Source organism: Medicago sativa, chromosome 3, assembly GCF_051527215.1.
Source record: "Medicago sativa cultivar Bolivia chromosome 3, Bolivia_mono, whole genome shotgun sequence".
Classification (NCBI taxonomy): domain Eukaryota; kingdom Viridiplantae; phylum Streptophyta; class Magnoliopsida; order Fabales; family Fabaceae; genus Medicago; species Medicago sativa.
In genome coordinates, this window is record NC_140751.1 from 8,113,069 (window position 1) to 8,138,382 (window position 25,314).

The 25,314-nt window shown below is 34.8% G+C and overlaps 3 protein-coding genes and 2 pseudogenes across 5 annotated transcripts; 3 read left to right on the top strand and 2 right to left on the bottom strand.

Moving 5' to 3' along the window:
• Positions 1-700: 700 nt before the first annotated feature.
• Positions 701-4,327, top strand: LOC146935423 (F-box/kelch-repeat protein At3g23880-like). Its single transcript, XM_085750626.1, has 2 exons — positions 701-1,940; positions 3,960-4,327. Exon 1 carries the CDS (start codon positions 752-754, stop codon positions 1,910-1,912), a length of 1,161 nt encoding a protein of 386 aa, XP_085606752.1. The 5' UTR covers positions 701-751; the 3' UTR covers positions 1,913-1,940; positions 3,960-4,327.
• Positions 4,328-9,545: 5,218 nt separating this feature from the next.
• LOC146935424 (F-box/kelch-repeat protein At3g23880-like) lies at positions 9,546-10,670 on the top strand. The gene has a single exon (XM_085757620.1). It carries the CDS (start codon positions 9,546-9,548, stop codon positions 10,668-10,670), a length of 1,125 nt encoding a protein of 374 aa, XP_085613746.1.
• Positions 10,671-19,851: 9,181 nt separating this feature from the next.
• On the bottom strand, positions 19,852-21,719 carry LOC146935425 (protein REDUCED WALL ACETYLATION 2-like; annotated as a pseudogene). Its single transcript, XR_015029957.1, has 5 exons — positions 21,699-21,719; positions 20,985-21,141; positions 20,607-20,756; positions 20,264-20,519; positions 19,852-20,180 (listed from the first exon to the last, which is right to left on the bottom strand). The product of XR_015029957.1 is annotated as a protein REDUCED WALL ACETYLATION 2-like (transcript).
• A 145-nt stretch (positions 21,720-21,864) lies between these two features.
• On the bottom strand, positions 21,865-23,459 carry LOC146935426 (guanosine nucleotide diphosphate dissociation inhibitor 1-like; annotated as a pseudogene). Its single transcript, XR_015030246.1, has 5 exons — positions 22,967-23,459; positions 22,815-22,877; positions 22,635-22,718; positions 22,148-22,255; positions 21,865-22,031 (listed from the first exon to the last, which is right to left on the bottom strand). The product of XR_015030246.1 is annotated as a guanosine nucleotide diphosphate dissociation inhibitor 1-like (transcript).
• A 1,024-nt stretch (positions 23,460-24,483) lies between these two features.
• On the top strand, positions 24,484-25,002 carry LOC146935427 (uncharacterized). Its single transcript, XM_085749050.1, has one exon. It carries the CDS (start codon positions 24,484-24,486, stop codon positions 25,000-25,002), a length of 519 nt encoding a protein of 172 aa, XP_085605176.1.
• Positions 25,003-25,314: the final 312 nt, after the last annotated feature.

Sequence of the window (25,314 nt, forward strand, 5' to 3'; positions counted from 1 at the left end):
GGGTTTACATACACTACGTACACTGAGCTTACATACACTACGTACACTGAGTTTACATACACTATATAAACTGAATTTACATAAGTAAGTTAAGACTGAGTTTTAGTTCATGTAAATTGAGTTTACGTAGGTTTACATACACCAAGTAAACTGAGTTTAGGTGTATGTTATTCCTTTTTAGAATATGTACGTAAACTAAATTCACGTGAGACCTATATGTAAACTTAAATTACGTTACCTTTCTACGTAAACTTAAATCAAACAAATCCATGTAGATAGACAAACGTGAAATTAACAACAACTATAAACATCCATAAATCATAGAGCAAACGATAAATAGAAACTCGAAGAAATTTATGAAATTCACTTACTTGTATTAATCTAATATGTATCAATGGAAGAGATGTTGATTCAATTGACCATTTTAGTAGGTATTGATTGCATATCCATGGTGGTTTGTGGGTGAAAAAGAGGTGAGGGTTCAGAATGATAGTAAAAGAAGGGTTTTTAGAAATTTAGATGAAGAGGGTAATTTTGGTATTATTGTAAAAAATTTAATAATTTGGGTGTAACTATGATTATATGGGGTGAAACTAGAAAGAGACAAAAAATATCCTCTCTCAAAAAAAAAAATAGTGTATTTAAAAAAAAAAATCTACATAAAAATTCGAGATACGAGAAACTAGGGTGGAGCGTCTGTTTCTGCTTTATTTCTCTCGCGAGCAAACAATTCACTTTACGAGTTAGAGAAATGGGGCAAGGAAACAAAGGTGAGGACAACCGAAACGCCGTCAATTCTTCTCACTCACTCGCGGAGGAAACAACCAATACTCAGAGGCAGCGATTGGCCACCGGAACCCTAACAACCCCACCGCTGGATCTTCCAACTCTTCCTTTTGATGTCCTTCCCGAGATTCTGTGCAGGCTTCCGGTGAAATTACTCGTACAGCTTCGATGCCTTTGTAAGTTTTTCAATTCTCTTACTTCTGATCCTATTTTCGCAAAGAAGCATCTTCGTATGTCAACCAAGCGCCACCACCTCATGCTACCAAATGTTTATGAACATGATTATGATTATGATTATGAGTTAGTTATGTATGATTCTCCAATCCCGTCACTATTTTCTACTTCTACCGTTGTTGCACAAACACAAATTTACATTCCAAATGGACATCACTGCGTGAAGCTGATGTGCTCTTGCGATGGCATGTTTTGTGGTAAGCTCAATAATGGTTCTTATTTCTTGTGGAACCCTTCCATTAGAAAGTTTAAGTTATTGCCTCCTTTGGGGAATTACAAATGGTCATTACTAACCATTGGATATGATCATTTCATTGATAATTATAAGGTTGTTGCCTTTTCTCCCAATAAAGTGTTTAGTGTTCATACTTTGGGGACTGATTATTGGAGAAGAATAGAGGACATCCCATATTCTGACCGCATTTGTGGACATGGAGTATTTGTTAGTGGCACTGTTAATTGGTTTGCATGTGATGTCATTATCTCTCTTGATTTAGAGAAGGAGTCATATCAAAAGCTTCGGCTACCTGATTTTGACAATGAAAATAATTCGTGGGACTTGGGTGTGTTGAGGGATTGCTTGTGTGTCTTTGCAAGTAGTGATGAATATTTGGATGTTTGGATTATGAAGGAGTATGGAAATAAAGAGTCTTGGACTAAATTGTACACCATTCCTCAGCCGCAAGATCAGGATTTAGAAGCCAGTAGAGCTTTATATATTTCAGAGAATGACCAACTGTTGGTACAATGTCATGAGTATGGGGCTGAATGTGACAATACCAAGTTGGTTGTTTATGATTCTAAAGCTGGCACATTGAATATTCCTGTGTTTCAAAACAAGTATGAACATACACATGCCAAAGTCTACATTGAGAGTCTCATATCACCTTAGGCATGGATTCAACTGCAAAATATTTATGGTGAGTTTTTGTTTGTGTTATTTATGTTATGCCTGCTCTGATTTTGGCGACTTGTTAGATCATTGTTAATTAATGGTTGATGGAATCTATAGGTTGAACATTGCTTTTTATTTTGAATAGTTTGGTTAATTTGAGTTGTTGATTCTCTCACATGTTGCACTATATTTTAAATAGTTCACAATCACGAATTGCATTAAATGGTTTGTCATTGGATTTTCTAAGATTTGCATTATGAATTAGATGTTATAATGTCTGCTTAATGTTGCACAAATATTTTAATGTTTGCTTCAAATCTTGCACAATGCATTATGAACCAAACTGAATATGTTATATATCACTGTTGTGATGTAATTTTTTAAAGAAGGTAATTATTGTAGAACTTATGAAAAAAGACACACTATACTGAAAAAGAGACACAAAGTTGAATGATCGCGCCGCCGATGATTTTTTCTTAATGCCGCTGCTACAGTAAACTCAACATAATTATATAGCACTAGATATAGCCTTTTGATAAATTGGATCTTCACTTTCATCCTAGTTAATTAACCCACTGATGGTGTGACCTGTTTTTTAGACTATAACATATGCAAATAACATATGTACCAAAGTGTTAGATTGTAAATGGATAGTTATCTTATAGTTATGTATTGCCCACATTTTCATTACTTGATCCTCCAGGTGGAAAAGTGTATTTGATTTGTTTTCAGTTATTTTGTATCATCAGCCGCAAGTCATCCCATCTTATTCGGGATAGTACAAGAAGTCTTTATTTTGAGTGGTAGGGATAAATTTGTTATGAAATACTCTAAAGGGAGGAATGTTGATTCATGAGACACAAATCTTTATATAGTTGCAGTTTAAAGTTTTATATGCCTAGAAGAAATATTTAAAGGATTTAAATTGTTTATGTAAATATCTATAGTTAGCGAAGTTGTTATATTTTGTGTTAGAGTAGTTTGGTCCAATGGGGCTGTGATTAGGAAAGAAATACATGGATGAGAACATAGTAACTTATAGAATCAAAACAAATTTGTATCGTTGTTATGGTTTTGGACGGATTCAATAACACGTTATTAGGGCTGAACAACTGAATGGTCAAAGAAAGTGTGACAACTAGGAAATGTTGATGTTGATCAGACCTGAAACTCTATTCAAGGTAGCATGTATAGGTATGAGGTATCAAAAGCTAATAAAAGCTATTTGTAGGGAGAATTGGATAACCTCAACATCAAAAAGAGTGTATAAAATGGATTGAAGCTTAGAGATGAATTGGATAACCTTTTACATACCTTTTGTGGTTGATTGTTTGGCTAGAAAGCTAAAATACCTTGGTGCTAAGGTCCCCATCTCAAGATACATGGGGTTTTGTTGGTGATATACAATGACGTTTGATTCTGTTTTAATTTTCTTACTATTTCGGTTACCCTTAATGGAAGGGAAAACTTATGCTAAATCGTGCAGAAAATAAGTCTCGGTCTACATCTTGTGCACTGCAGAATATGAATATAGAACTAAAGTGAAAGATATAGATGAGAACTTAGTTTACGAGTTTGACTTCAAAGCTATTTTTTGGTGTACATTATTTAAACCCTATTAGTAGTGGCTACTGGAATATGTATTGATAAAGAATCTGATGTATTGGCTAATATAGTGTAGTAATAATTTGAATAAGGTTTTGTTGGTCATTACTCGTTACAGATAAAAGTGTTAACTATTATGCCTTATTTGACTCTGGATTATCTTATTTCATTTTAGATTGCAGTTATTTGATAATCTTTTGATGACTGCATTTATTGTAGTTTTGCTATTTAAACGGCACATATGCATTCTGTTATCGATATATTTTCATATGTCTTAAATGTGTGTTTTGAATAGTGTTTGGATTCTATCTTTTGATGACTGTGTTTTGAATAGTGTTTTGGTAGTTGTCAAGATTTGTATTTTTTCTTCAGGCTGGATTTTATCTATTGATTCTATCTATAGTAAAATAACATTCTGTCAGGCTTGTTATTTATGCAGATCTTTTCAGATCAGATTCAACCTCAGTCATAGGAAGAATGCCTTGTTTTTTCAGTGAATTCGGGCTGGACTTTATGTTTTTCAGCCATCCTTGTCAATTTATTGCAGTCAGAGGAATCAACAAACAATTATTTTGCAATCATTCTCTATCCTAGTTTCATCATTACAATGTTTAGCAAAAAACTTGTGTTGGAATTGTCTCTATTGGTTTTATTATTTAGTTGCACTTATCATTATTGTCTTTATCAGTTGTATAAAAATACCTCAATTATACTTTGCTACTGCCTTTCTGGATGTTTTGCAGTTCTATTTCTGCATGTTTTAAATTTTTAACTGGGTGAAATTCTAGTTTGTATGTTATTTTACTATTGTCGGTGCATTTATTTATTTTATTTTTTTTTTTGGTTGAGTTGTGTACAAGCTAAAGAATTCCTTTTGTGCCCTTATAAATATTAAATGGTTTGTCATTTGAGTTTCTATGATGTGGCTTTTGATTGATCTTATAATGTCAGCGTAGTGCTGCACAAATTTCTTAAAGTGAATGATAAATGTGAAAAGTCTACTATAAATTCAAGTATTGGAAAAATATCAGTTGTTCCAAATTCTGGTTTTATTTTATACTGATGTGGTTGTGCTAGTTGACTTTGTGTTAAGCCTCTTTGAGTGTAACTATGACAGTTTTGTTATAATATTTGTAATTAGAATAGAAATTTAGACCGACTGTGATCATCTCACATTTGGTGTTTTATTTCTGGCTCATTGTGATCATGATTTGTATCCTGCAAAGTTGAAAATGTTGGAACAATAGTTCAAAAATATTTTCGGTTACGGAAGAGATCACTAACAAAGCAATTTCTTCTTCCTTCCTTAATTAAAGCCACGGCCACTCCAGCTCACATATCAGCTCCACTCATTCACATCATCACCAGTTCTTTGTTCTTTTTCGTTGATCGACATCGACTATTAATACCACCAGTTCTGTCATAACACCTTCACATCTTCACGTCCTAAAACTAGTAAAGTAGTATTCAAAATTTATATTTTGTCTGCAGTAACGAATACCATGATCATCTCACCCTCAAAAAAGAAATATGACGAGTTCAATCAAGCAAGATAATGTTTTTGTGTGTGAACCCAGATAATCTATGCGCGCAACTATAGAAACTAATTCATGTGGACGGATTACGTATTTTATGTCTGCTCTGATTTTTGGTGACTTGTTGGATCATTGTTAATTTGAGTTGTTGATTAACTTGAACTTGTTTCATATGATACTGGTATTTTTTATCACTTGTAAAAACTGTTTTTTAGAAACACCTTTGCTACGTAATTGGCTTATTCCTTTATCCCTAATATATATTTCTCACCTCTTCAATTCACTCTAAATCATATCCCTCTTCTCTTGTATATATGATGAAAAGGTAAGATTGTTAACAGAATGTCAACATGTTTGTCGTTTTGAGTACGTATTTGGATATGTGGCTGTGCTCGTCCTAGTTGCCTGCTCTATATATAGAGCTTACCTCCATACATATGTTAGTCATCTTTTTCTTAAGAATTGTACATGTTATTAATTTATTGGCAACTTTTTGTGTTGTTAGTGCTAAACTAATTATATAGTGCATTCAGTTTTCAGTTTTCAAATTACAATTACCACTCAGTTGGTTTTGATGGTAATTATTATTTGGGTTGTCAGTGGTGAACTAATTATATAGTGGTGTCAAGTTTTTTTACTATCATGGTTGAATTGTTAACATGATTTATGCCTTGCATTTATTCCCTAGCTGCTAAGTATTCATTGTCTGGGAAGAGATTGAACGAATGGTCATTCAAAGAAAAAAGAATGCAATGCTGCCCACAACATAGAGAGATTGAGTGAGAGGCCTCATTTGCGGCACAAAAAACTGATTCTTTTTAGCAATACTTGATGCGATTTTGCGATTTCATGATCTTGGCTACGGTCTTCTTAGCAAGTGATCTTGTATAGGATCTTTGCGATTTAGCGATTTCATGATCTTGCGATTTCTTCTTAACAATAAAAATAGAAAAGAAAAAACTGATAATCAGAATGAAAGGCCAGATCATCACTTTTTAATTGGTTTATAAAAGCTACCTTTTTTTCTTAATTCATGTGTTTCAGTAAATCCATTTTGCTGATTCAAAACCAAATCTCGTCCTGCACCTGCCAATGCTCCATATTCATGCCATGAACCTTTTGCATACACATTTGCATAGTTAACTATGCCGGTCCCCAGTTTAATGTATCAAACATATACTTAACCCTCATCTTTGTAGTGTCAATCCTCACTGACTTGGACACCCTCTTCTACAACTCAATGATTGATGAATGCACATGGAAACTGATAACCACAAACAAAAAACCATCATCACTAATGCAGACATACAAGACGCTCATGCAATGCACATTTTCTTCTTCGGCTTCATTCCCACGTCATCTATACAATATTAAACTTATGATATTATTACACCAAAGTTCTTCTATCCAAGTTAATGATACTATGTTGTCTGCAGCCGGTAATTTTGAAGCTCAATAATTGAATTTGAAAATTCACAAATCCAATACTTTGGTACAAAACTATATCGCCTTGGACCTTTGTATGGGTTACCAATAGAGTTTCTCCAATACAAAACTCAACACCAATTCTAAAACTTACTTCCCTTCACTCAAAAAAAAAAATTTACATACCAAGGATATCTTATTATTATTCTTAATGGTCCTAGAAGAATTGCAGTGAAACCGGTCTTGTCATTAGATTCATGAAACCATGTTGTGAAAAATGGAGAAAAGTTTGTGGCAAAGTTTTGATTCCTTTGGTGACATTTTCTTGCAGAAAGGAAGCTTAAGCCAATTTAATAAATAGTCCTTATATAGGTCTCTTACATCTTAGAAAAGTAGCAATGATCTTTCATTTTGTGAGTTTTCTTATTTACATATAATTTAGTTGAGGAAGGGCCATGGAATGGTTCTGCTTTTGGTGCAGAACCATTCAGATGTTCAAATTCTCTCTGGTGTTCAATTGTAAGGAAGTTTCTAATGAGTATGAAACATTAAAAAAAGAAATTATTACTAGATTATGGTTTAATCCATCTGGTCTTACTAGATTATATATGGTTTACATAAAGTATTTGGGAAATTATGTTCAATTGTAGGGGTACCAAAATTATTGTTTTTACTTGGTAGTTAGTAGTACATACATATATTTATTTTTAACTCGCTTTGAATAATTATTGTTAAGAAGAAAGACATTTGAATAATTAAAAGGGAACAACTTTATTGATCCGCCCAGGGCACCAAGAGTTTTTGAAAAGGCCTTGACTAAGTTTAACATTTGTGTAATGACATGATATAATAATAACCAAATATGACAATAGAGCCTAAAACAAAACTTGATTTCAGAGTGCATGAATCAGAACATAGTGTAACTGCAGGCTCAAGAACATAATGTTTACACTTTCTCTAACATGCCAGATCATGCCAAGTCTTATCGCTTGACCAAAGCAATATATGCTTTTGAGGATGACAAAGTGATGCTGGAGTATGTAGAAAATCAGAAAAAGAATGTGGTCGTTTAAGATTCAAAGAATGGTACATTAAAGTTTACGATGTTTCAACGCGCCCTAGAAGCAAGCGTTGAGAGCTTAATATCACCTTGTTTTTAATTCTAGGATGCAGTGCTATGTCACTTGAGCATTGAATTTAGTGACCACCATGATATCACTCAAAGCGATCGTAACCTTCATTAAGTACAACATCCATGATAAAATTCTGTTCAGTTCATATTGTTTTGTGCAAGATCTGAGGAAAACAGTCTGATATTTGTGCATCTTGTAGCAAACATTGCAACGAACATACTAATGACTAAGAGTTAATGAGAGAAACTGCATCTTTTTCCTAATTTAATTGAGCTCAGCAAAATCTCATTTCTGCCGATTTCTAATAAGAAAGATACAATAAAAACAAATTAAGGACCCTTTGTACAAGCTTTTTTTGTCTTCCACAATGAGGAATTCAAGTACAAAAGTTGGAAACTTCAGTATGTTTATTATTTGGTCACTTTCCTTGTGGAAGCTGTAATTTTTAAGACATAAAACGGTGTTTGAAATCTGCAGAAAATAATAGATAGGCGGTATTTGAACAAAGATTCTGTATATTGCTTGTGCATATATCTATATCTCAGCGTTGCTTCAAATTGCATCTTCTCAAATCCTTACTTGATGTCTTTGATTTAGGATCTTAATTATGTAAGCAGTAAACATTTATAATTCAATTGGAATAGCTAAATTGATGTTATTTCTATTTTATCAATTTATTTTTTGTGGATATGTAATCAATGATTACAACAGACTAAGTAACTTCAACTTGTGAGCTTGAAATTTTCTGTTGAATGAAAATTAATTCATTTCAAATTGCAATGTAACTCAATATGGTAGTTTCTCCATAGCAGGATCCTTCCTATGTTCTCTTCTCTTTTCTTCATATTACTCAATATGGTAGTTTCTTTATAGCAGGATCCTTTCCTACGTTTTGTTTTTTCTTGTTTAGATAAAATGTTATGTTATTTTACAAAATTGAGTCATCTATGATTCACAAAAAACAATAGACAATTGAAGTTGGATTCTGTTGAGAAAGGTTATATCATGATGGGATTGTTTGTGATGTTGCTGAGCCTAATGTATTTTGAGTGTGTCTAAGAAAGACATCCAAGTCAGTAGTCACACAGAAGTTGTGGTTTTAACATTTTCCTTAGAGTCAGTCAGATGTGTTTTCTGGTCTGGGTAATTCTGAGGAAATTGAAGCAAAATAGAAAGGTAAGATTTTATTTTAGCTTATCTGATTTCTCCTTCCTCAACATTGTCAGTCACATGAAGTTTTTGATAGTTATTGTTTTATTTGTTAGATAGAATGCTGAAATTGACGTTGCTCATCTCTTTACAGTTGTCAACGGTCGCGGCATGGATAGAGCAGCAAACAGCCTGACGGGTGGTGTTGACACCGACATAAGTGACAAATTGGATTTTAGGGTTTACATGACCATCTTCCAATTTATAATTGGATATTAGGATTGGAGATTAGGGTTTATACATGACCATCTCCCAATTTATAATAATAGATAGATAGATTACACATTTGATTTAAAATATAATAAAAACTTGGGCTTTTCCCTCTTCTGCACCAAAAAAAAAAAAACTGATTTATTATAAATATTTACAAGATGGGCCAGACTATTTATTTAACTTCTCCCTCGGGCACTATTTATTTTGTTTTGTTTTAATCACAACAAATCGTTCAAACTAAACCCTCTCTCCTTTTCTTCAAGCCAGCCGCCACCCCTCTCAATTCTATCTCTTTCACACCACCTAATGACCTTTGAACCCACCCAGCTTGGTTTTATCAACTTTGAACAAACGAGAATCATCATCAAATTCATCTCTATAAAGTGTTTCTCTCATTCTTCTTCTTCTTAAGGAAATTACATAAAGGACTCCCGAAACCTTGTTATTAGGGAAATTATATATCGTTCTCTCACGTTAAGTTAGTTGAAAACTATCGTAGTTTACATATCAATGGAGGAAACATCTGCTGCTGTCAACAACCAGCTAACACTAACATCACCGCCACTGCCCACTCTTCCTTTCGAACTCATTCAAGAAATTCTATGTAGGTTACCGGTAAAGCTCCTCCTTCAACTTCGATGTGTCTGCAAGCCATGGAATTCTCTTATCTCCGATCACAAATTTATCACGAAACATCTTTCCCTGTCAACCACTCGACACCTGTCAGCCACGCGCCATGTGCACTCATGCAACCACATTCTCATGTCTTACCCACTAGACTCTGTTTTCACCAACGACTTAACCACCAATGTAAGTCAACACACTTATCCTTCCACCAATTTTGATAGACTTGATATTGTTGGCTCTTGCAATGGTATCATCTGTATTGCCAACTTTAATAAAACTTCGGCTATATTGTGGAACCCTTCCATTAGAACATTCAAGGAATTGCCTCCTATTCAAGAGGCGAAAGTGATTGGTGGCATTGACCAGTCGTTTGGGTTTGGTTATGATTCTTGTACTGATAATTACAAGGTGGTTGCCATTAGTCATGATATTGATTTTGGTGTCAACAAAGTTGAAGTGATGGTTCATACATTGGGTACCAATTTTTGGAAAAGCATTCAGGAGTGTCCTTTTGGTGTTGTATCTACTAGAGAATATGGAAAATTTGTGAGTGGCAGGATTAATTGGTTGGCCTCTATTGATTTCCAACAACAAAGTCCATGCTTTATTGTTTCTTTTGATTTGGGGAAAGAATCTTATCAAAAGGTTTTGCCACCTGATCATGGAGGGGTTGATGTGTGCAACTTGACCTTGAGTGTGTTAAGAGATTGCTTGTGCATAATTTCAGGAAATGATATCTGGGTCATGAAGGAATATGGAATTCAAGAGTCTTGGAATAAATTGTTCACTGTTCCTAACATGCCAGATCCTAATGGTAAATATTATATCTTGACCAAGCCAGTGTATGTTTTTCAGGATGACCAAGTTTTGCTGGAGTGTGTAGATGGTTGCAATTTGAATCAGTATTTTTTTGTTTATGATTCCAAGAATGGCACTTTTAGGTTTACTAGGTTTCAAAACATCACCCTAGAAGTCTACGTTGACAGTTTCATATCACCTTGTTTTTAATGCTAGGATGCTGTGCTTTTTCACTTGAGCATGAAATTTAACCACAACTTATATGTTAGTTTATGTTTGAGAAATTGTTAATTAATGCTAGGATGCCAGATTATATCACTTCATGGATTATTGTTAATTAATTGTCTTAACTTTGAAGCTTGAGAAATTGTTGTCTTTTCATTTATCTTGCATTACACATTATATAGTTCACAATTATGTATTGCGATTGATGGTTTCTAGTTGTAAATTTTCAAAATCATTATTAGGATTTATTTGTATGCCCAGTCACTTGTATGTGTGTTGAAATGTCTTCCGTAAGCTACAGAAATTTCATAATGTTTGCCTCAAATCTTGCAGAATACAAAATTTTCTATTGGATGTGGTACCGCATTTAAGGAAAGTTACGCTAGATCACGGTGGTCACTACGAGTATATAAAGAACTACAAAGTCGTAGAAATGTCAAAAGAAACACTTAGTGTTAATGAGAGCAAGCTTCATTTTTTTCCAATTTTATTGTTGCCTCCTATTTTAATCGATCTTAGAAAAATCTTACTTCCGCCTATTACTAATATTAAAGATATAATAAAACAAATAAAAGACCCTTGTACAAGCTTTTTTGTGTCTTTCACAACGAGGAATTCAAGTCCAAAAGTTGGAAACTTCAGTATGTTTATTATTTGGTCACCTTTCCTTGTGGAGGCTATTACTTTTGAAGACATAAAATGGTGTTTTAAATCAGCATAAAAAATAAATAGGCGGTATTTGACCGAAGATTTTATTAGCAGAGAAACAGAATATTTTCATGTACAGCCAGGGATACAATATGGTTATATATACAACTCAGCAGTAGCAATTGTCTCCTATAATCAAGCCATTCATATAATTTCACAATTTCCACTAATAGAGTAAATCCCTAGAATTACACCAACAGATTTTATATATTGTTACTGATTGTGCCTATATCTCTATCTCAGTAGTGTTGCTTCAAATTGAATCTTCTTAAATCATTACTTGATGTCTTTGATTTAGGGTTTTCACTACGTAAGCAGTAAACATTTCTAACTTAGTTGAAATAGCTACATTGAAGTTGTTTCTATTTTATGAATTCATTTTTTGTGGATATGTAATAATGATTATAACAGACTAGGTAACATCAATCTGTGAGCGTGAAATTTTTCTTTAAATGAAAATTACTCCATTTCAAACTGCAATATAACTTGGCTATGTCCTTCCTATGTTCATTAAAAATAAAATAATAAGTGTCAATTTTCTTCTCTTTTCTTCATATTACTCACTATGGCAGTTTCTTTATAGCGGGATCCTTTGTTACATTCTGTTTTTTCATGTGTTCTTTTACAAAATTGAATCATCTAAGATTCACAAAAAAAAAAAAAAATAATAGACATTTGAAGTTAGATTCAGTTGAGAATGTTTGTGATGTTGCTTAGCCTAATGTGTTTTGAGTGTGTCTAAGGAAGACATTCGATTTGGTAGTCACAAAGGTGTTGTGGTCTCAACAGTTTCTCCATAATTAGATGTGTTTTCTGGTTTGGGCAATGGTGTTTCTGGGGTAGTTGAAAAGAATGGTAAAATTCTGCCTTATGTTATGTCTCCTTAATCAACATTGTCTATCCATTGAAGTTTTTGATACTTATTGTTCTGTTTGTTAGGTAGACTGCTAAAATTCAAGTTGCTCATCTCTCTACAACGGTTGTAGTTTGGAAAGAGCTGCAAACTGCCCGACAGGCGGTACATATTTAAATTACCTGCTCCTTTAGTTCTTAATTCTCTTTTGTTCGATCAATCTCTCTTTGCAATATATGTGTGATTTGTATTTTTCAGCAGCACTTTATGGAAGTTACTCGGTAAAATCAGCCTATAATTTATACACAGCATTTCACAGACTTTGCTGAATTAGCTGTGTCCGGTGACTGGAACCTGATATGGAGTCTAAGGACTCCATAGAATATCAAGTCATTTTTATGGATACTTTGTGGCAATGTTCTTCCCACCCGAGACCAGCTTCAACGTAAAGGTGTAGCATCTCTTGCCAAATGCCCTTGCTGGCAGACCGAGTTGGATCTAGTATGCATATCATGTTCATCTGCAATTATGCAAAATAGGTATGGATGCAGCTTCAGATTTGGGACCAAATAGATTTAAACTGCACATGTTCCAAAATGCCGGCGATCTATTATTTGATTTAATGAGTAATTTCAATTTAGAGGAGCAAAGGAATTTATTTAACTTAGAGGAGCAAAGGAATTTATCAATGTACTTATGGAGCCTTTGGAAATCAAGAAATGAAAAACTTTTGAATAACCATCAAGAGAATAAAAGGTAAGTGATTGATCCGGAAGACGTTGCATTTCATGAATGGAACTGGGCGAAATCTCATGCAGTTAGCCAAACTCGTGGCAATCTCCCATCAGCAACAAAGGTATGCTAGTGCAGGGCCTTCTGCAGGTTTTCTCAAGTGCAGCGTCGATTATGCAATCTTCCAACAACATAACTGTAATGGTTTTTCTGCTGTAATTTGCGATCAGACTGGCACGTTTATTATGGAGCGCACTTTCTGGTCTTCTAGTCACTTGGAGATTCACGAGGGACAAGCTCTTAGAGTGCTGTGAGCACGTCAGTTTATACTAGTTTGGGAAACTGGTGTAGTTGAGTTTGAGCTTGATTGTAAATAATGGTAGAAGCAATACAAGGAAATGTTGTTGATGTAACTGAATTTGGTACTCTTATGTCTCTTTGTCAAGAGATTTTAAATAGCCACTAAAATTTGAAGGTGGGGTCTTCTAGGAAACAAGCAAACATGGTGGATCATCACTTAGCAAGAGCCTCTATTTCCTATGCTAGTCCCCATAGGGAACGAATTTAAGAAATAAAAGTAAACAGACAAGTGCTACAATGTAGTGGGTTAGTCTGTTTTAGCTTTTTGCTTGTTCAATGAAGTCTTGTAATATAACACTATTTTCTCCCTTATATGCACTCTTTGTGTGTTGAGGGGGAGTTTGTTTATATATTTTGCTATTTTGGCCTCTTAAAAGAAAAAAAAGTTAAGAAGATAATAACATTTTCAAGTTTGCGCGGTCACAAATTTATTTTAAGTTGTTTTATGATAAGTTGTAGATAAAATTTACCTAGGACTTAATATGTTAGAAGGTTATCCAATTTCTTGCTAAAGAACACGATGGGTGGCTATCCTGCATTAGTACGCCACCCACACCCACAATGTATACATCTGCTTCCACCAAAAAATTGTATGGTGAAATCAGGAAGACGTAGCACTGGCATCTTAATAATTTAGAAGGCTATCTATATGATTGTTACACATGATGACAACATGAAAAAACCAAAATATCCGGGGAAAAAAAGAAAATGGAAGGCAAAAAAGGATGGGATAAGTAAGAAATAAAATGAAAAGCGAAGAGATTCAACAAATGCCAAGTTTTAGTGACAATTTTTTGAAAATACGGGTAACCTTAAAGGTCTTGTAACTTGCATACTTTATTTCATCTATATATGTTTTGTATAATCGAAATGTGTAGACCATTTTTATTTATCATTATGCCTAAAATCAATAGTGCAAGGTAAAACATAAGGTAATTACTATAGGTCTCACATTGCTCAAAAACCATTAAAATTTATCGAGTCTTAGCTCCGAATCTATCAAAAAGGGTTTTTTTTGTGGAAGGGAAATGAGTATGAGATTTCATATTTTAGGATCATACAAGCACACAAAATTGCAATGAAATCGGCAGACCAAACTAAGTTGAAATATGATAGGGTCAAATTGAATGAAATACTTATTAAGGGTTAGTAACCGTAGAGAGATGTGTAGTAAACTCAATTAATGATTTGTAACGGAAGAAAAATGTATGGAGTCAGCATCGGTTGCAAATTCAGGATAGATATAGAAATCAATAAATTTTCAAATCCAAACAAACTTTGTACATGCAACATATTTAATTTCAAATCTTTCTATAATCAATAGATTTTAGAATATCTTGTGGAGTTCTGATAATATTTATACCATCATCCTAAATTCGATTATAACAAATTCATTTTTAAATCTTTAAAATGGAAAAAAGATGTCATCTTTTCAATAGTGTTAATAGTATGTGTCACGAAAATTAAATCCTTCAAAGAATTTCATATAATCATCACTATTACATGAGTCATATTTGGAGCATGTGATGAAGGAAAGGAAAGACATTTGTTTGAGGAACATATAGATAAAGTTGTACGCTAATGGTCCTCATTACAAGCAGTGGCTGATAAGTGCTAGGAAGTGATACTTTCATGTTATAGTGTAAGCACTTTTGTTACTTGTTTTGCAAGTAATTTAGGGAAAAGCCGAGATAAAAGTGATAATTGCCTTATTACGCTTTAATTGCCTTAATTTACCCAATTGTGCAGGATTTGACCTCAAGACACTAAGCAAGCATGAAAAAGCCAAGAAAAGTGCAAAAGGGCCGCAAGTACTACACAGCTCGCGAGGCGAGCACAGCAGCTCACAGTGGCGAGCATCAATTCAAGCCAAAAAGCCGTGAGCACCCTCTTGCTCGCGAGGCGAGCAGAGCTACTCGCCGTTGCGAGTAAGGGCGGTTTGACCCTCCCAGGGTGACGTGGCAGAATCTTAATGGTGAAGGAAACATAACTCGCCATGGCGAGTAAGGCTGCTCGCGAGGCGAGCTCAAGCATAGTGGGAATTCTATAAATAGCCCACTTGCTATTCTTGGTAAATCTCTTAGGAGATAATCTAGGGTTTTTAGCTTTTCTTAGTTCTTCAGTTGTTAGATATTTTTATAGAGAGAAAGAAGGTAGTTCTTCATAGAGTGAGAGTGGTTTTGGAAGTTGGATGCTTACTCCTTAGTTGAGACATCACAAGTGTAATGAATCCTTCCTTTTCAAGCTATCCTTGCAAGGCTTCCATGATGATGTGTAGCTAAACACTCTTTGTTAGGATGAGAGGTACTTGATCTTGCTAAACATGTAATCCTTTTGATCTTGCAATATATGATTCTAGCAATTTATATTCAATATTGTTGTTATTCTTGTGTTAATGCTTTCAATAAGATTCAAGATGATTTGGACACAAACTCTTGAATCTAGAGCTAGAGTAGCAATATATCTTAGGTTAACTTCTTTGACAACTTTGTTAATCTTGTGATAATCACCATAATCAAGAGTTTAATGCTTTCGGATGCTTAATCAGGCTGGACACGGTCGATTAAGTTATCCGATCGACTTTGTTATCGTTTAAGGGATTTGGACACGAATGTTTAAACGATAACTTGGAAATAATTATATCACTTTGGACACGAAGGGTAGTTTAGAATTGATTGTGATAATGTTGTTTATAAAGCTAGAATTCGTATGGATCATTAGGTTACGTGTGACGCTTGTTTAAGGAATGCTACTCCTAACAAGTTTCAATCCTTATTTATCTCAACTTTTACTTTTTGCAAATTAGTTTAGCTAATCACATTTCAAACAAACAAACAAGTACTCTTAATACTTGGAATGATAATCGATGTTAAACTGTCATTGATAACGCACTATTCCCTGTGGAGACGATACAAAAATACTTATCTTGTTTGTTTGTGCAACCCCTTCACCAACTTAAATGTTGAACTTGTGCGTGAGTTTTACGCCAATGCTCTTCCAGAAAACCCCCTCACTGATATCTTTCCATATGAGATTGTTGTCCGTGGTCGCACCATTAAATTTGATAGGGCAGCCATCAACAAATACCTTGGCAATCCCTTCGAACTACCCCGTGACCATGAGTATGATGAATTCCACACTAAGAGAAGCTTGGGGCACTTTAAGGTTGATGAAACTCATGAAGAAATCAAACGATTTCTTTTGCTTGAGGGTTTCAACTATGACAAGAGTGAAGCCGGGAGAGAGCATCGCTGCCAATACAAATTCATGACTAACCCAGCCAAAATCATCCAGAAATTTATCCTCTATAATGTCATGCCTAGTAGCCACATGTCTGATTGTGTTGTGGAAGTGTGCCCCCTCATTTACTATATCCTTAATGGCAAACCAGTGGACATAGCTCGAACCATTGCTTGGGAGTTGAGGAAAGTCACTTTACAAGGGAAGGGTGAGCCACCAGCCCGCCTATTCTTCCCCGGTCTCATCATGGGACTCATTAAGGATACCGGTATGAAGCTTCCTTCAGCCATTCATGAGAAAATTCGCAACCCCATCAATGATATTTTCATCACCCGTTTCATCATGGGTGAATCTAAGAAAGATAAAGGTAAGGGTAAGCAAGCTTCATATTCTCAGGCACCTCCTCCATAGGAAGAACCCATGCCATTCCAACCCACTGCTGCCTTTGATTTTGCTAGCTACGTTCAGTGGCAGCATCAAAGCAATATGCACACTTGGAATATGCTGACAGCTCAAAACCGTGCAAACACCTACTTCCAACAATCTCAGTATGTCATGCAGCAGCAAGTAGGCTACCCACAGGAGGTGATGGATCAGTTCATGACACCACAGGCTTTTCAGACCTATGTTAATTGGCCTGAGGGCATGCCAGGTCCATATGGAGGGGTTGGAGACTTTGCAGGGCATGAGGATGCAACCATGGGAGAAGATGTAGGTGGTAACGAGGATGATGATAGAGATGATCCAGCAAATGTACCGAGTGCTACATCTTCTCACGATGGCTCGGATGATGACATGCAATTTTAAGGAGGAGGAAAAGTCTTGAAAGCCAGTTCTTCATAGAGTGATTTTATCAAGCTTTCATTCATTTCTTGTTGTCTTCCTTATATTTCATTTGCTTTATCTTGTGATACTTTTTGAACAATGTTACTTCTTTTGTGTTTTGATTTGGCACTAATGACTCAGTTTATTTTTGTATTAGTACAATCGTATTGTGTTATGTTGTATTGTGTTTCGTTGGCACAATTAATTTAATTAGTATTGTGATGTTCTTATTTATCTTAGTATTGTTTATTTTCGTATTATGATTAGTTAAATTCATGTTTAGCATTTTTTTTTGTATGATCAAGTACCCTTGTGGTTTTAATAGCCAAAGCTTAAATTTCAATTCTCAGATGATTGATATTGATTCATAGTTGTGATTAAAAGCGCAAAGCCAAGGTACAAGTTTCCAGTTTTTCTAGGTTTTTACTCGAATATGGAACAAGTACTTTGTGCAAATTTCATTTCATTTAGTTCTTTACAATAATTTATTTGTTTGTGAACCACGTAGTACTAGCCTAAAGTGAGGAAACCTCAAATGTTTGTACATATGCAAGGAGACCGGCTTTCATTGTTTAACTCGTTTGTGATATGTTAAATCCAATAATTGTTTTAAATTGTGTGAAGACATGGAAGTGATCAAGGCACATTTTTTGTTATTGAGTGAAACTTACTTGACCACAAATAGCCTACCTTGTGAGAAGAGCGAGTATTTGCTAACCCACTTGAGCCAAATGAATCGGAGTCATCAATTATGAACTGTCAATTCATAAGCACAATGCTTGATGAACTGTCAATTCAATTGCCCCACATATGACATTTCTTTTATAGCCAAGCCAAGTTATAACCCTCAAAGACCTTTTGATCCATGTTTTTATGCCTTTTGAAATGATATTTGGATGGACACATAACTTGTTGGAATGTTAACCTGATTTCCGGATGTGTGTTCATAACCCTCGTTTATATGTTTTCAATTGTTTATCTACTTGCAAAGAAGTGTGTTAGGTGTGGTTCGTAAATAAATGTATTATTGTTTTGAAATATTTGACATGAACTTTGTACTTAGGACTCATCTCATGTTAGTAGTAGAATTTTAGATTAGTTGGAAACTTAGACTTGCCAGCGCATTCACTTTTAAATCATTCATCTGAAGATGTTTTCAAAACCTTTTGTACTTGTGTCTTGTTCTATTAACTTGTTTGATTTTCAATCTTTTATTTGAGGACAAACAAAGAGTTAAGTTGGGGAGACTTTGATAAGTGCTAGGAAGTGATACTTTCATGTTATATTTTAAGCACTTTTGTTACTTGTTTTGCAAGTAATTTAGGGAAAAGCCGAGATAAAAGTGATAATTGCCTTATTACGCTTTAATTGCCTTACTTTACCCAATTGTGCAGGATTTGACCTCAAGACACTAAGCAAGCATGAAAAAGCCAAGAAAAGTGCAAAAGGGCCGCAAGTACTACACAGCTCGCGAGGCGAGCACAGCAGCTTGCAGTGGCGAGCATCAATTCAAGCCAAAAAGCCGTGAGCACCCTCTTGCTCGCGAGGCGAGCAGAGCTACTCGCCGTTGCGAGTAAGGGCGGTTTGACCCTCCCAGGGTGACGTGGCAGAATCTTAATGGTGAAGGAAACATAACTCGCCATGGCGAGTAAGGCTGCTCGCGAGGCGAGCTCAAGCATAGTGGGAATTCTATAAATAGCCCACTTGCTATTCTTGGTAGATCTCTTAGGAGATAATCTAGGGTTTTTAGCTTTTCTTAGTTCTTCAGTTGTTAGATATTTTTATAGAGAGAAAGAAGGTAGTTCTTCATAGAGTGAGAGTGGTTTTGGAAGTTGGATGCTTACTCCTTAGTTGAGACATCACAAGTGTAATGAATCCTTCCTTTTCAAGCTATCCTTGCAAGGCTTCCATGATGATGTGTAGCTAAACACTCTTTGTTAGGATGAGAGGTACTTGATCTTGCTAAACATGTAATCCTTTTGATCTTGCAATATATGATTCTAGCAATTTATATTCAATATTCACTACTACAGAAATCAGTTTTCACATCAGTTGGAAACTATTTTTCACATCAGGTCGCAACCGATGTAAAGTGATATGATGTGGAATGTGCACGTCATTTTACATCAGGTATGAACTGATGTAATAGCAATATTTCCACATCAGGCTTTTTTCCCACTGATGTGATACGTTCTTTTTAAAATTTAAGATCAGGGTTTTCACATAAGTTTTATGATAGACACTGAAGTAAAATAATTATATTTATCATCAGTCTTCTATCCCACCGATGTGAAATCTACACTTTTTTTTAAAAAAAAAAAAATTATGCTTTATTAATACTGCTTACAAAATCAGCTTGAGACCATGTTCTTTTCTTTTATTTATATTAGAAATATGAAAAAAAATATGATATTTTAATGCCAAAAAGGAAGCTAAAGAGCTAACGGATACAAAATTTAATTTATAACCCTCACAAGTATTCATTTCAAAGACATACAATTATCACTTCAAAATTGAAAAACTCCTATAAGCTAGAAGATCATCCCAACCAGGCCATAGTCTGCCACTTCAAAATCATCACTCAATAACAGAGAGGATGGAGGTGAATGTTAGATTTGTCTTGGCTTGTTCAAATATATAAAATGAGAAACTCACAGTTGGATGATAATAAGCATATATCATTCCAATTATCCATATGTATCGATCAAGCCCTGAGCGAAAATGCCATTCATGCAAGCAGGTAAAATGTGATTTAGATGGATCAGGATCAGTATAACCTGCAAGTTCAAAGAAATATTCCTGTCAGCATGATCTGCTGTGCTTTCATGTGTGCACCCAAACATAAAAAAATGTTACTAACCGAGCATGAAAGTGAATGGACTCCAAACCCATTCAAATACTTCAGGTATCTCCCATACTAAGATAACAACCAAGAAGCAAGCACCAATTTTTGCAGCAATGACCGACCCAAACTCATTATATTTGTTGAGAATACCAAGTGCTCCATAAACCATAAGAGTGAAAAGAGTGTGCATGGGGCAGATGTAGTATAACATGTAACTGTTGTTAAGTACAACACAACAGAACAATACCAAGAAATTAAGCCTCCACATCATCTATTAAACCAGAAAAAGACGGAAGATGTTACAGTCGGTACAGACCAAATGTGAATAGCAATGAAATAGTTCTGGGAATTGGTATACCTGAGCAAATCTTGCCATGCTAAAATCTTTACGTATATAATAATATGAGAAGTTTCCAAATCCAGTCATCCAAACATATGCAGCAATGAACAAACGGATTGAATTGTAGATTTCAGATGCAGTAAAGCAATGGTACATCAAGAACAATACCTGTGTTTGTTTAAAAAAAAAATACCTGTGTCAATTTCAAATGGTAGAAATGTGGAATGTTAGTCACATAAGAGTTGAATAATTGGGGTATATGATGAAATAAATCTAGAATTCTTGGCCAAAACTGAATGGTGCTTCCTTTATAGTAAACGTGGATCTGAAAGTATTTCCATCATAGATGATAACAAAGAGACTACCTATGAAATATGAATTGAAAAAGTGCCCAACCTGCATCCAGCCTTTCCATTCTTCAGTCTGATGCCTATTTAAGTAAAGTATGGATTTCCCAGAATGGTGACTTGTCATGATGTATTGTAAATGAAGTTATTGCTGAAACTATGATGAGGAGAAAATACAGGAAGAGGAATAGATCCCTATTGTAACTCTGCAAAAACAGATGAATAACAATATATACTCTGTCAGAAATTCATTTCGAGAACACCACTTGAGCATCTCAGATTACACTTCTTTTTCTCCTATACCAATGATAAACATAATATACTTGTGGAATAATCAAATAATCTTCAATGACCCAATGTACTAAATACAGAAAGTTATTAGAAAATGTTTCTCTTTCCCATGACTCCAACCAATATTATATCTACAAGAAAATGTTTCTGTCATGGGTCAACAAGAAAGGCAAAAGGATCTTAAACTATTCTTTCTAACCATTCACACAAAGTTATACTTTCGTTCTTAGTATAGGAACGAAGATACCTACCCTACAAATACATATGGTAATATATAAATATCATGACGTGCAAGATGAATTTGACAAGCAATTACATGTGTCAACAAACATAAATGCCAATTTATCGTAAATCACCACACGCTTGGAATTTGAATTCATGAACGCATATTTACTCTATATATAAAACTGATAGAAGTGTTCGTACAATTACATGTCACTATTGACTCTGACTGAAAAGTTAAAAAAGATACCAGATTAAGGTCGAAAGACATGGTACTTAGTTCAAAACAAATTTCCAAAGGACTATACATATTACTAAGGCAATACAAAGGGTGGATCATTGAATTGAATCTATAAATGGAAATATAATGGAGGAAACAAGAAAAAATAAAGTGTATATTGTATACGTACGCTATCAGCTCCTTAGTAGTGACTCTTGTCAAGTCCATCCCATCATGAGTTTTAGGATCACTCTCGTTATAATCTTGAACATAAATGAAAAACTTGCATGCGCGGCGTTTTTCAAATATTCCCATAAGTGGGGACTTCAAAGCCTCCATGTCATTTGAAGGTACCTTGTGAACCTATAAAAGTGGAATTTCCCATCAATAACGCAATCAATACATTGTCATAAATCTAAAAGCCAAAACAGATTTCCCAATGCAATCAATGTGTAAAGCAATAAAAAATTGAAATGTACCTTTGCTTTGTTAAAGACAAAGCTTCCATCCACAGATTTGAAATAGAGATACTTTGTAACATCAGTATGAATGAGAACCCTCACTAATGTTCCATTGGCCATAATGAACTAAACACCCAAAAAAATAAAAAAATAAAATATTAGATGAATGTCATGAAAATATCATATGTATCATAATAGACTGAGCTTATGTTTGATTCAGCTACAATTGATTTTGGAGGACTAAGATTGATTTTGAGTTTTGACATGTTTGAGTACTAGAATTGATTTAGCCTCCGAAACTGATTCTAACGTGAAGCTAGGATTTGTAGCTTTTGAGTCCTAACTTGATTTTTAAACTGAAATTTTTTGTTTAACTTTTTTATTCAAACATAAGCCACTTTACATTCAACTCTCACTTTTAAGTAAAATCAATTTTTGTCAACGCATAACTAAAAGATGCACCGAAATAATTAAAAACAAGAAAAGTGGAAAATAAATGAATAACCTTAGGGTTCATATCGATATTATAGTCTTTGCTAGAATCCAAAGGAGGAGGAGGCTTGTCATCTCCTCTGAATTTATTCCAAAGCTGAATCATACAAATAAATCAAATATCATTCATTAGTTTCAGATTTCAAAAATAATAAAAATAAAATAAAAAAAATCAGAGAAAGTTTTTTTTTACCTGAATAAGATTAAGGGAAGTGGATTCTCCTCCGTAATAATCATTTCTATCCATGTGAAGAACCTAAGAAAAAAATAATAAAAAATCAAACATGATTTGATTGGATCTATATATGAATCGAAGAATGAAATCAGTGTTGAAGTGTTCGTTACTTTGAGGCCATCGACAGAGAGAAGACCACTGAGAATGCATTCTTTGAGACCAGTTCCCAGAACGATTACATCGTATTCTTCATCCATCTTCGATCGGAGATCGCAAACGAAAGGGGGTTTAGGGTTTCTTCTATCTTGATTTGAATGGTGTGGTGTGTTGTTGATGCTTCGATGCGAACCGATTTGAAGAGGTATTGTGATTGAGCTTGGACGGTGTGGATGGGAGAGATGGTGGTGGGTTGGGATAGGTTTTTGACTGGTTCGATTGAGTGAAAAAGGGAGGAAGGTAAAGTGTATGTGTTTCACGATAGAGAAAGGGGGATAAGGTAAAAGTTTTTACTCAAATTACGAAAATGCCACCGCGTTTTTTTCCCTTCATTCCAATTATCCACTGATGTAAATGGTACATGCTATTAAGAATTCCCCTCATGTGCATATGTCAACTGATGTAAAAACTCACAGTCTGTATGTTTCCCTTCAGTTATTTTGCGACTGATGTGAAATCTAAAACCTCCGTGATATAAAATATATATTTTGTAGTAGTGATTGTTGTTATTCTTGTGTTAATGCTTTCAATAAGATTCAAGATGATTTGGACACAAACTCTTGAATCTAGAGCTAGAGTAGCAATATATCTTAGGTTAACTTCTTTGACAACTTTGTTAATCTTGTGATAATCACCATAATCAAGAGTTTAATGCTTTCGGATGCTTAATCAGGCTGGACACGGTCGATTAAGTTATCCGATAGACTTTGTTATCGTTTAAGGGATTTGGACACGAATGTTTAAACGATAACTTAGAAATAATTATATCACTTTGGACACGAAGGGTAGTTTAGAATTGATTGTGATAATGTTGTTTATAAAGCTAGAATTCGTATGGATCATTAGGTTACGTGTGACGCTTGGTTAAGGAACGCTACTTCTAACAAGTTTCAATCCTTATTTATCTCAACTTTTACTTTTTGCAAATTAGTTTAGCTAATCACATTTCAAACAAACAAACAAGTACTCTTAATACTTGGAATGATAATCGATGTTAAACTGTCATTGATAACGCACTATTCCCTGTGGAGACGATACAAAAATACTTATCTTGTTTGATGCTAAGAACGACTTTCATCAGTGGCGGAGCCAAAAAAACTTGGGTGGGCCACTAAAATAAAGTATAATATATAAACCAAAATTTAAAGTTGTAATCAGCATTAAGCACGAAGTTGAAATGGTGGAGTTTTACTAATTAAAAGCTCGATAGAATACTTTAAAAATATTGAAATACATATTTTACTATTGCTATAAATTATGAGTCTATTTTTGGTTATAGTACAACTGTTAATTGGAAAATTTTCAGTTGACATGACAATATAAGGGAGGTTTGAAACTCCGCAAATTAGAAAGTTTGCAAGCCTTCGTTAACCAGCCAAGTATATGCATGACAAAAATCACGTATAACACTTTGGAACCACCAAAAACTAAATCCATTAAAAAATTGTTTAATATCTAGCAAAATGGACCTATGATTTTAACCCATTCCTCAAAAATCTGGCGCCACATTGGCTTCACCTCTGCTGACTTCTTCGTGGAATCTGCCTCCTATGTCTGGCTAAAAGATGGTCTCACGGGTACCCACTCTCTCCTCTTTGCTGCTGGCCTTTGGTGGATTTGGAGACACTGCAACTCAATTTGTTTCAGTGATGAGGTTTGGTCTCTTCATCGCATTTCTTTCAACATTCAGGATTCGGTTGATATTATCAAGACATCTCTCCAGCTCTCCCCTGCTTCTGCTGCGGTGGACCGAGTTGTTAAGCGGAATTGCCTCAACCATTCTTGTTACATTCTCAATGTGGACGGGAGCTGCCTTGGTAGTCCTCAACGTGGCAGTTTTGGGGGACTTCTTAGAAACAATGCTGGCTTTTTCATCTCCGGTTTTTCAGGTCATATTGCCCATTCGGATGACATTATTCTTGCTGAATTACATGCCATTCACACGGGTTTGCAGATGGTTAGCAACTTGAACATTGTTGATTTTGTGTGATACTCGGACTCCCTTCATTGTGTCAACCTCATCAACGGCCCAAACATGGAGTATCATGTTTATGCCACTCTAATTCAAGACATTAAAGATCTGGTTCAGCTTCGGAACACTCCTATCTTGCATACTCTTCGCGAGGGTAATCGATGCGCCGACTTCCTTGCTAAGTTGGGAGCTTCCATGGACTCGGCTTTGTCTAACCATGCCACCCCTCCTGACGATCTTTTGCCTCTCCTTAGGGATGATTCTTGGGGAACTTTTTTCCCTCGTAGCTAGTCTTTTTGCTTCTTTTGTTGTTTTTTTTTCTGTTTTCTT

Coding starts and splice junctions, on each gene's coding strand:
- LOC146935423 (XM_085750626.1), top strand. CDS start 752: ATGGGGCAAGGAAACAAAGGTGAGGACAACCGAAACGCCGTCAATTCT.
- LOC146935424 (XM_085757620.1), top strand. CDS start 9,546: ATGGAGGAAACATCTGCTGCTGTCAACAACCAGCTAACACTAACATCA.
- LOC146935427 (XM_085749050.1), top strand. CDS start 24,484: ATGATTTTAACCCATTCCTCAAAAATCTGGCGCCACATTGGCTTCACC.